The 11,723-nt window shown below is 48.9% G+C and overlaps 1 protein-coding gene across 16 annotated transcripts in view; it reads right to left on the bottom strand.

The window, feature by feature from the left end:
* Window positions 1-10,723, bottom strand: part of EXD3 (exonuclease 3'-5' domain containing 3) — a 305,064-nt gene extending 294,341 nt beyond the window's left edge. For 4 of the 16 annotated variants that reach the window (XM_074609092.1, XM_074609083.1, XM_074609090.1 and 1 more), the window contains exons 1-2: window positions 9,397-9,512; window positions 1,978-2,044 (exon numbers count right to left, since the gene is read on the bottom strand). Coding sequence is in view for 8 of the 16 variants with exons in the window: in XM_074609080.1 (XP_074465181.1) it covers window positions 1,978-2,044; window positions 10,620-10,705 (153 nt within the window). In the remaining 8 variants the exon portion in view is untranslated. Of the gene's footprint in view, window positions 1-1,977; window positions 2,045-2,643; window positions 2,916-9,282; window positions 9,513-10,387; window positions 10,490-10,619 lie in introns of those variants that run through there. The other 12 variants (XM_074609080.1, XM_074609089.1, XM_074609087.1 and 9 more) reach the window with 9 other exon arrangements.
* Window positions 10,724-11,723: the final 1,000 nt, after the last annotated feature.

Genomic DNA, 11,723 nt, shown 5'->3' on the forward strand with positions numbered 1-11,723 from the left:
GTGCGGTATGATTCAGTGCTAATTGCTCAGAAAAACGTTTCAAGTTACACCGGTTTGGTATGCTTCTTTAAAAGCAAAACAAGGTATGTTTGGGACAAAGTTAAGATTATGTTTATGTTTACAGACAATCTGACTCCTGCATATAAAGAATGCTTGGACAAAAAAACTAAAACCATCAAGAAAAGTCAAAAGTAATGCAAATGATGTGGCTCTATAATCTTGCCAGAACAGAAGAAGCACCAAAGCATTTGAGCAAAATACCGTGGTCTTAAATGTATCTTCCCTGACTCCTGCTTGGTTCAATATTTTAATTATATTTTTAAAAAACTCTGAAACACTTCAGATATCAAAGCGCATGTATATACATTGATTAATTCTCCCAAGGTAAAAATCATCACCCTCTTTCTTAGAGAGGGCAACTCAAAGAAGACACGAGAAGCTATTTGTCAAAGGCACAGACGGAACTGATGTAAGGGCTGGAATGAAAACCCGAGTTTCTGAAGCAACTTACTGTTTCTAAAGGATTTATTTTTTTAAGATGATAGCAACAAAACAAAACAAAAAAGGTTCTAAAATGGACGTATATTTAGGATCAAGGCAGTTTATGAGGTAAAGGCCATGAGAGAAACAAGTTATTTAAATTAATTAATCCACAGTTGGAAAACTGCAGTGAATTACCTAATGGATTGTTGCTATGTTCCAGCACAAATACTAAATCAGCCTGCAACGTAGTCAGTCTTGCCCTGCATCACAAAACAGCAAAGTATATAGAGCAATCCATCTCGAGCTCCATACCTCCTGCTCTGGGGCGGCAAATTACATTTGCATCGGGACTTTTCCCTGCAGAGTCGGTGGCGAACGCTGCGTGCCGTTATTCACGAGTGCCCTCTAACGAAGCTGCGGCGGCACTTCAGAACATAGACAAGGGAGACTAGAAAAACCCAAAATGAGACTTTCCAGAAATTTCTCATTAAACACCAAGCCTTGTTTCCATGTGAACAAAAGGGGAAAACAGATAATACACACTAACTGGAGACTGCTCCTGCACAGACATTTTATATTTCCTTGTATTATGCAGGCCCTCACTGGTAAACATCTCGGCAGGCAGTGGTTCTAAAGACAAAGATCACAGTTCGCCCACTCTGAGAGAAGAAAGGATACGGAATCAGATGGACTCCCGGAGCAGCAAACCCAGCACAACTTTTTAAGGTAAACTGAGTTCTACACAATCTACTTCATCCATAAGGAACTGCTGGGTAACTTTTCAACATGCAGTTAAATCAATCTTTACAAATACAAGGGAATATCATGAATGAAGTTCACAAATCAAAATGGAATCGTCATAAATCTATTCCCTGCCGTACCATAAAATATTGCTTATTTGAAAGAATCTCTTCATCTGAGAGTGGCCACACAAACTACAGTGATGAAACAGTATTTGCTCTAAGTTTGTACAATTGGTACTTGGTTTATTGTCAAGTCCCCTTTCACCTACCCACATAAGCTCATAAAACATCCTGCAAAAAGACCCATGTTTGTATTACTTTCAGAAACAAACTCCGCACAGAAAAGCTGATACTGATCCTCAGAAAATATATTAATTTTAATAATCTCAATGTCAAATTGTCCAAATAGACCTGTTCCACTTAAACAACGTACCTAGAAATACAGAATGAGGGGGCTGCTGCCCGGGGTGGGACCAGAACAGCCGCAGCAGCCTGTGCAAGTGTGCCCGCATCCTCCCCCTGCCCTGCACCGTGGCACCCCGTGCCGCCGTCCCCCGAACACCCAAGCTACGTCCCCCAAACACCCAAGCTACGAGCATAAGGTGAAAGAGATCGACAGAGCAATCAAGCGAGAAGCCAGGCGAGCAAGGGCCAGGAATTCCTTAAGCTGTGCTGCCCCCACCCTGCCAAATGGGGCCTTTGCCCCCATGGTGTCAAACACCCCCGCAGACGCATGTCCAGACAGACTCACCTTGGGAGGAGGGCAGGAGGGTTTATCTGCCGAGGGATGTCTGGGGAACTCCGCTCCCACCACAGAGCTGCAAGGAAGCAAACAGGCCTGTTAACGTGCCGCACTTTTTGTACGCTGACCAACATGACACCTAAACTCGGCTAAATGCAACCCTAACTGAGGCACCGCGCTACCTGCTGCCTGGGAACGACAGAGACTGGCAGCCATCAAATGTGTTCTTCAACCGGAGCCTTACGTATCTGCCAGCATTTTTACTTCTTTACTGTAACGTTAAGATCCTGTGGCTAAGAGTGACAGAAGACTAACAAGAACACCATCCTGTTGTTAAAAAACATGCTGAGAACCATCGTCCTAATCCACGCAGGTTATCCACGTTAACAAAGACAACACCATCAGGAAACCTCCACTCCCATCCACCCCAAGGACCCAGTGGCAACTACTGCTTACAAAACAAAACCCAGACAATAATGCTTTCAACTACACGGCTAATAAAAACCTGCTCTGCACACTCTGAAACAGCAGCTATTTATCCTGTAAAGCAAAATTGCACCCCCCTTCTCAAAAAGCGAAACCAATTCCCTTTACTTTCTAACAGTGGCAGGTGTTAGTCCCCAGGGAATATTTTCCAAAAATTTCCAGGCAATTGTATAACCTAAGAAAACCCACATGGAGAGGTTCCATACAGCATTTCCCAAGCAATGCAGAGTTCCTCCTGTGCTCGCTCTCGCATTTTCAAACATTCCTCCCAGCACGGCTGTGTTCCAGCCAACTTTTTTCCTGATGTAACAGCTTATTCCTTGAGGAGGTTCAGGCAGAGTTTCACATTAAAAAAGATCAACAGTGGAGAGACAGGCAGTGTCCTGGATGATTGGAAAAAAAAAGACTTTTCTTTCATGAACGTGTAACCCAAACAATTTGTGTGAAAATCAAAAATGATCATAAAGCACCTTTTGAAACATGTAGCAGAAAGTGTCATCACAAGAACAAAAAATGCGGAAAAATCTAAGAGCAGAAAAAGGTCTGAAATTAGCAACCAAGCCACACAGTTACATGTATAGCTATAGCGGTAACCCCTTGTATTGCAAAGTATTCTGCTTTTTGAAGGCAGATGAGCAACAGCCAAGGATAAATCACATTGTATGGGTGTAGCTTGCCATCAAATAGGAAAACACAGCATTACTTTAATCATAAAAGAACAGCCTGAAATCACAGTAGTCATACATTTACACTTAACAAGCGTGACCATATCCTTCGCAGAGCCAGAAAGGTAGTAAAGAGGAATTTACTTAAATGCATGGAATACACGTAGAGCTAGAAGCTCCTCTGCTCTTGGTAACGTACAACAAGAACCACGGTAATGCTGAGCTGAGCAACACGCACTTCGTCCAACGCACAGGAGGCAGATCTCACCTGTACTGCCATAAACCTGCAGCTCTGCTTTCACCAACACTGAGCAGAGAATCCGGCTTCTGTGCTACAACATAAAAAGAGGCTTTTTACACCATTTTTTGTTTCAGCAGGCGCCATCACTAGCGGGGACAGGCAGGGAACAGCAGCTCCCAGTTCTGCACCAGGGCACCAACCATAACCACACCTTAGATATTAGCTTCAAACTGATTCTAGTGCTGCTGCTGTTCAAATGTTCAGACAACATAAACTAGAACTTCCTTTCCTTTGCTTAATTCTTCCATTATTTGTATCTACTTTTTCTTCATTAGCAATTTCCTTCTGCTTCCAGATCCACAGTGTTGCAACTGTACAGGGAACACACAGCTTCGTGCCAGTGGGATATACTGGCCAGGGAAGGAACAGGACTCTCCTGTTGTATAGGTGATGGGACAGAAGTAGAAGGATTTTTAGCTGCTTCTGGTACGATCAGATTCGAAAACACTTAACCTCTCTTTAGCTTCATCTGTCCACCTATTTCTTGCAGAACACATTGCAAAAAGGATTATTCTATAAAAATTAGTAACATATGATTTATTTTTTTTCTTTACAAAGGTCTTTGACAGTAGCAATCGCTCCAACCTTCAAACAGGTCTATTTCTCCTTAGAGCCAACAACAAGGACTATGCCCAGAGCATCATCCCAAACAGGTGGCAAAGCTGAGACAAAATAAGTTGTTAATTATGTAAGCAGGGTCTTCTTCCTTGATTTTTCTCTGCAGACCATAAAGCATTACTTGCCCCAGTCCTGCAGCAGGCAGTTGGCACAGCTGGGAAGACACCCTAGAATCATAGAATGTATTGGGTTGGAAGGGACCTCTAAAGGCCATCCAGTCCAACCCCCCTGCAGTCAGCAGGGACATCTTCAACTAGATCAGGTTGCTCAGAGCCTCATCCAGCCTGGCCTTGAATGTCTCCACGGATGGGGCCTCCACCCGCTCTCTGGGCAACCTGGGCCAGTGTCTCACCACCCTCAGTGTAAAGAACTTCTTCCTCATGGCTAATCTAACCCTGCCCTGCTCCAGTTTAAACCATTGCCCCTCGTCCTATCGCTACCTGCCCTTGCAAACAGCCCCTCCCCAGCTTTCCTGGAGCCCCTTCAGGTGCTGGAAGGGGCTCTGAGGTCTCCCCGGAGCCTTCTCTTCTCCAGGCTGAACCCCCCCAGCTCCCTCAGCCTGTCCTCACAGCAGAGGGGCTCCAGCCCTCCCAGCATCTTCATGGCCTCCTCTGGCCCCGCTCCAACAGGTCCATGTCCTTCTTGTGCTGAGGGCTCCAGAGCTGGACACAGCACTCCAGGTGGGGTCTCCCCCGAGCGGAGCAGAGGGGCAGAATCCCCTCTCTGGATCTGCTGGCCATGGTTCTTTTGATGCAGCCCAGGATGCGACTGGCCTTCTGGGCTGCAAACGCCACCCTACTCCTGACTGCAAACATCTGGACAAGGCTCACACTGTCCAGGCCCCAGTTAATGCCATTTGCTCATGTTGCAACACCAAACCTTCACAAGGGTTCACAAAAGAAATAAAACTTTTATCCTCTGGGAAAGCAGCTTTCCAGACCTCTCTTCTGATAGAAACCTAACTGGAGTTTCTCTTCTGCCCCCCCTTATCCCACACGTACACACTCTCCTTTCATTTTTCCTACAGGGACTTTTCAGACTTTTATCACAGACATCTACCATAGTTTTTCCTACACAATAAATGTTTATGACACATTTATTCAATTAAAAGATGAAAATGTGAAACAGCAAGATGTTCAGCACTTAGTGGGTCTCCTATTTCCGTCAGCGTAGTTCTGTTCCTCTCACACGCCGCTCAGGCCCCTATGGCCACCCCTTCCACCAGGACAGCTGCTCGAGGAGGCTGTCATAACATCGACCATCCTCAGGCAGCTACAAAAGAATTCATAATTTTTATTTTAAAGGTACAGGCATATTAGACAAACTCACTAATTGGCTTCTGAATCAAATTATTAAAACTTGGTTCAGGAGAAGAACACTCTTAACTCCCATAAAATGTCTCTGTCAACCTGTTTCTTTAGTTAGTTCAGGGGTGGCCTGTGTCCCCTCATCCCTCCTCCTCTCCGGCTACATCACACCTCAGCAAGTTACTTAATACAAGTTTGGGTAAAATTATTTATTCACAGAAGCAACTGCTTTGGTTGTTGTCGTGGTTTGGACTGGCCAATGAAACGAAGGACAGATGTTCCCTTTTACTTGTGTCCCCTTCAGAGGAGGGAGAGCATCTCCCTTCAGGGAGAGCAGGATGAGAGAGAGAAGAGACTTACGAGTTTAAAAAAACCCCCAAAACTACTTTAATGAAAATATTAAGAAAATAATAAAAAGAAAATAATGAAGTATATACAATATATTCAAAACCATATCAAGTGCCCAGGATGACGATGACATCACTGCGGAGTCCCAGACTGGACTCAGCGACAGACAGGAACTGGATTCCAGATCTGGATACAGGAACGCACAGATCGGGATCAAAGGCAGACAAACAGACAGGGTCCTCCTCGGACGCCAGGACTGAGAAAAAAAACCTGACCCTTTGATCCCTCAGCTTTTACACTGAGCATGATGCAGATGGGATGGAACACCCCGCTGGTCAGTTTGGGGTCACCTGACCCGTCCGCTCCTCCCTGCCCCTCTGCGCTTTTCCACTTCTGACCCTCCAAGGGGGCAAATAACAAAGTGAGCTGACCTTGGCTGTTATAGCAATAAGTGTAAGCAAGAGCCTCTCTGCATACCATTCCTTGGCACAAACTATAAACAATCAGGTCTTATCACTCTGTGGGCAGACGCTGTCGGAAAAATATGCTGTTAACTTCAGAAAGTTCAGTTCATCAGAAGAGGTTTAACTGAAAAGTAAAATTACTGAAAATTGGTTCTGTTTTACCTCAAACCAGGACACTTGCCAAAGAGTATAAACGCATAGACCTACTCCTCTTACTGTTCTTACCAACTGCAAACTCTACCTCTGCACTGAGATCCGAGCTGTAACATCACAGAGCTTCCTTGCAGGGCTGAACAGGGAACTCCCAGCCCCGAGTGCGCTCACAGAGACACCACCCGCTTCTGCCTCCCACCTCTCTCCAGCCTGCCCCAGGAGCACAACAGAAATTCCGCTTGTTCCAGCTTTGCCAATTCCTGTTTGCCATGCCTTGCGTTAAGGACCAACACTACTTTGTGTCGCTGTAAAAGGCACGATTCGAAGTGCTGCAGTTTAGTCCTGAACTTCTGCGCCTGCTCTGCGCACCGCGCGTTTCTCTGACGCGGTTTCGTACGAGCAGCGTGTTCAGCTCCCCCAACAAAGGGAGACGAGAAAAGTTTGCTGCAACTGCTAAACTGTAAGAACCAACAAAACTTTGTGGAGGTGAGTGTTATGATTTCTAACAGGCAGCATTATTGCCTTAAAAACTCCAAATAAGTTTTCTGATGGATCATTTACATACCAGAATATCTATTTTGCTGCTTCTACACCAGCATTTTGCTGGTTCTACTCCACATGTTAAAATTTGACTATTTCCACTCTATTGCTTGCGCATACAGTGAGAAAAACCATGGAACCAGAAGCCTCGGCTATTAGTGACGCTTGTGCCCAAAAGCTGACACACAGCCAAGGGCAGGTGCCTGTTTCCATACAAAACCAGGGAGGCAGCCAGCCCTCAGGGCACACCAAAACGCACAGTGCTACATAAGAGGCGGTTTTGCTATTCACGAAAGCACAGGGAGATGTATTTATTTATATAGGAATTTTAATTAAAAGTCATAATTGCAGAATGAGTCAACAGAACCTTTAGTTGCCCCTATCATCCAATATGCTTTTATAAAACCTGCTATCTTGAAAGCACTCTCGTCCTACTGAAACAATATATTGAGACAAATAGATGCCAAAATCCCTTTAGAAGAACCTGATGAGATAAAACCAGTGCCAGCAGAAAGTCCCAGCATGAAAACTATGCTCTTGCTGAGGGTGAAAAACTCGTTTGATGCCTTAACAAATCAGACTTTGCTGGATCAGACCACACAAATACAGAGAAGACACGATAAATAAGGGAGGGGATTCTCTGGACTAGTATAGCAACTCAGTGTGTGCTCTCTGTGGCCAAACTGATGATTTAAAGAACAGCAGAGGAAGAAATACGCTACCCTAATCTAACTTTCCCCTGTAAAAACAGCATGTGGAATTCCCCCTTGAAGCAGAGGTTCATCCAAAAGCGTAAGATTGCTTAAACCTATCTTAATTTAGAACTACAGACGTTTAAGCAACATTAAAAAAAATACAATCTGCTATTTCTGCAGCCAAGTGGCCTAAGAAGTAAAGAGTCCCAAGTGACTCAGTGATAACCTCACCAATTTCCCCTCAATCACACGGGCACCCTTGCACCAGCAAGTTGCCCAAGATTTCAGGTTTAAGCTCATCTTCAAAATAGAAATAGTTTCAGCTGAAGAGCTCCAAATAATGGCAAGCCTTTAACCTCTCCTGTAAACTGTTCCTATAATTAACCTCCATCACTGCTAGGAAATTGTGTCACATTTAAAGGAATTGGTGTAGCTTTGACTTTCAGTTACTGGATCCCATTATGCCTTTCTTGGAAAGACTGAAAATATTCAGCTATCACATAACTTTCCCATAGGCGTGGATTTCCACAGAGTGTCTGAGTCACTTCTCGGCCCTCTTGTCTTGGATGTGCCTGAATAAACTCAGTTCATTAAGTCGGTTACAGGGCTTGTTTTCCAGAACCAGAGCATTTTTGTGGCCTCCTCTGAACTCTCCAGTATTTTCATATCTTACTTGAGAGCTACTGTAATTGGAGATTATGTTCCAGTAGCCCATTCTAACACCACCAGGCGTACACATATGATCACTCCAACTTGATTCTCTTTTAAAAAAGAAAAAACAACAATCAAATCAACTATTCCCACAACAGTGAAGTTCAAATTGTGTCACTGATGCAACTAAATCCTGGAAGTCACTCTCTGCCACCTCCTTGTTTCTGGTGGGAAGCCACTGTGGTTCCTAGACTTTACACAGTCTTTTTCATTGTATTAAGATCCTTCTCCCATTTGGAACAATCTGACCAGGACAGTCAGGACAGTCAGACCAGGCTACAGCAGTAACATTTTGTCACTGATCATCTCACCTATCTGCCATCAGTAAACTTTAACAACAAAGGTGATAAACCTTCTTTTGGATAACTGAAATCAGTATTAGTATGTGAACAAAGAACCAGTAAGTGGAGGAGCGGAATCGAAACAGCCCACTCATTTATGTCTTCCAATTAACGATCAAGATGCAGGGTTTGTTCCTAAGGTCATTCTTAAATTTGCCTTGCTGCCTTACAACGCTACCTTTGTTTAATTAAATTGTCAGGTCGCACTAGAGTGAAATTCCTCAGAGAACGTAAAGTATGTGACACTAACTGTGTCATCAACTGACTCAATCAGATCTTGACATCTCCCCTCAAGAAGGAACACCGGGGCACGGGAGGGGGAAAACTCTTTTTCAAGCATATGTTGTCCACATTCACTGTATTTATAGTGTCTAATTATTTACAAAGTTTTACTGCTCATTTTATTTCATTCCTGCTACGGACATGAGATTAACAAACTTGCTTTTTTTTTGTTTTCCTACAACGCATTTACCCATCCCGCAGGTGTGGACGGTACCGGTGGCACCCCCACCCCTCGGCTGTCCTGCCCGTCCCCGCACACGCCCAGCCGGGCCCAGGCGGCTCAGGCAACGGGCTGCGAACTCAGCGGTGTGAAAACAAACCGCTGCGGCTGCTGCCTGCAGCGGGACTGACGGACGTTCCCTCGGCTGCCCTCGACAACTTGTAATTAACTCACTCCAGTTACCTGTACACCACGTACGGTAGCTATGCCAAAGCTGCGGAGCGCGTAATTACTGATAATTATGACCCCGCAGGGTGCTCGCTGCCCGCCTCTCCCCTGCACGCACCGACCACTCACCTGGCGCCAACCCGGAAGCGGCGACGGGAACGCCGGCGTCCGTCGCTCAAACCCTTCCCCGCCGCTCCCGCCCCTCCGCGCCCGCGGCGGACCCGTCCGGCCCCGGAACCCCCGGAGCGGCCCCGGAACCCCCGGAGCGGGTCCCGCGCCCCGCCGGCCCCTTTCCCGGGCACCGCCGCACGGAGGGGGCGAGGTCGCCCCTAGCAACGCTCGAGGGGCGGGGCCGGGTGGTGCCTCAGCGGCCGGGGGCGGGGCCGGAGGGGGAGGGGTTTACCGTATTTACCGGAGCGCGGCGGCGCCGCTATCATAGACTGTGTTGGGTTGGAAGGGACCTCTAAAGGGCATCTAGTCCAACCCCCCTGCAATCAGCAGGGACATCTTCAACTAGATCAGGTCGCTCAGAGCCTCATCCAGCCTGGCCTTGAATGTCTCCAGGGATGGGGCCTCCACCCCCTCTCTGGGCAACCTGGGCCAGTGTCTCACCACCCTCAGTGTAAAGAACTTCTTCCTCATGGCTAATCTAACCCTGCCCTGCTCCAGTTTAAACCATTGCCCCTCGTCCTATCGCTACCTGCCCTTGCAAACAGCCCCTCCCCAGCTTTCCTGGAGCCCCTTTAGGTGCTGGAAGGGGCTCTAAGGTCTCCCCGGAGCCTTCTCTTCTCCAGGCTGAACCCCCCCAGCTCTCTCAGCCTGTCCCCACAGCAGAGGGGCTCCAGCCCTCTGAGCATCTTCGTGGCCTCCTCTGGCCCCGCTCCAACAGGTCCATGTCCTTCTTGTGCTGAGGGCTCCAGAGCTGGACACAGCACTCCAGGTGGGGTCTCCCCCGAGCGGAGCAGAGGGGCAGAATCCCCTCCCTCGCCCTGCTGGATGCCCTTCTTTCAACGCAGCCCTGGATGCGGTCGGCTTTCTGGGCTGCGAGTGCGCATTGCCGGCTCCTGTTGAGCTTCTCCAGTTCCTTATCCACCGAACACTCCCCCCACCAGGTCCCTACCTCTCCGCCCTGGAGAGAAGGACGCAGCGGGGGCCGTCCCAAAGGCCTTGCCGAGGTCCGGACAGATGAGGTCCCACGCTCCCGGTGCCCACCGTACTTCCTGTAGTTACCGCGCGCCCTCAGCCGGCCGCGAGACTCCCTGTTCGCAGGGGCGGCCGCCGCTCCCCGCCCCGCTCCGCGCCGCGCCCGGCAGGTGCGGCCCCGCCGGGACCCGGGCACGGCCATGGCGTACCGGGAGCTGGTGAAGCGCTGGCACCAGGGCGTGCTGGCGGCCGACGGCGGCGACTGGGAGGCCGCCCTGGAGATCTTCGCCGGCATCGCGGACCCGCCGTCCAGGGTCTGGTTCAACGTGGGCTGCGTGCTGCTGCTGGCGGGCAGGCCGCGGGAGGCCCTGCGGGTGAGCGGGGCTGGGGGGGACGGGGGGGACGGGTGTCCCGCTTCGAGTTCCAATAACGCTGAAACTCAAACTGATTGAAATCCAGCGTTTCTTACTGCAGAATCGCAGGCTGGCGGGGGTTGGCAGGGACCTCTGGAGATCACCCAGTCCCACCCCCGGCCAGAGCAGGGTCACCCAGAGCAGGTGGCACAGGAACGCGTCCAGGCGGGGTTGGAATGTCTCCAGAGACGGAGACTCCCCCACCTCTCTGGGCAGCCTGTGCCAGGGCTCTGCCACCCTCACAGCAAAGAAGTTCCTCCTCATGTTGAGGTGGAACTTCCCATGCTCAAGTTTGTGCCTATTGTCCCTTGTCCTGTTGCTGGGCGCCACTGAGAAGATCCTAGCCCCATCCTCCTGAGACCCCCCCTTTAGCTCTTGCTGAGCAGTGATGAGATCCCCTCTCAGCCTGCTCTTCTCCAGGCTGAACAGCCCCCAGGCTCTCAGCCTTTCCTCAGCAGAGAGATGCTCCAGTCCCTTGATCATCTCCATAACCTCCACTGGACTCTTGAACCAGGGAGCCCAGAAATGGACCCAGTTCCAGCTAACAACAGGAATGCAAGAGGTGACAGAGGCAGAACAAGGAGCCCCGTGGCCCCGGACAGTCCTGCACCAGCGTCTGAGGCTGTAAAAAGAAACCGCTGTGCTGGAAAACCGCTGCCCTCTGGAAAGGACGAGCAGCTGCCCGCGCTGGTGCAGCGGGGCGAGCGCCCCAAGGAAAAGCCTCTTAATTACAGCACCCAGCATGTCTGCGGGGCTGGCTGCCAGCTGCCCAGCGAGGAGGTGTGTGTAAGCCATTTCTTAAACAGCAAGAAGGGAGCTGAGACAGTGCCCAGAGCCATGGAACCCCCGGGCAGAGCGGCTGCTGTAAGGGACAGCAGTGAGCGCAGCGTGATGGAGCCC

The sequence above is a fragment of the Larus michahellis genome, chromosome 15 (assembly GCF_964199755.1).
Source record: "Larus michahellis chromosome 15, bLarMic1.1, whole genome shotgun sequence".
Taxonomy (NCBI): Eukaryota; Metazoa; Chordata; class Aves; order Charadriiformes; family Laridae; genus Larus; species Larus michahellis.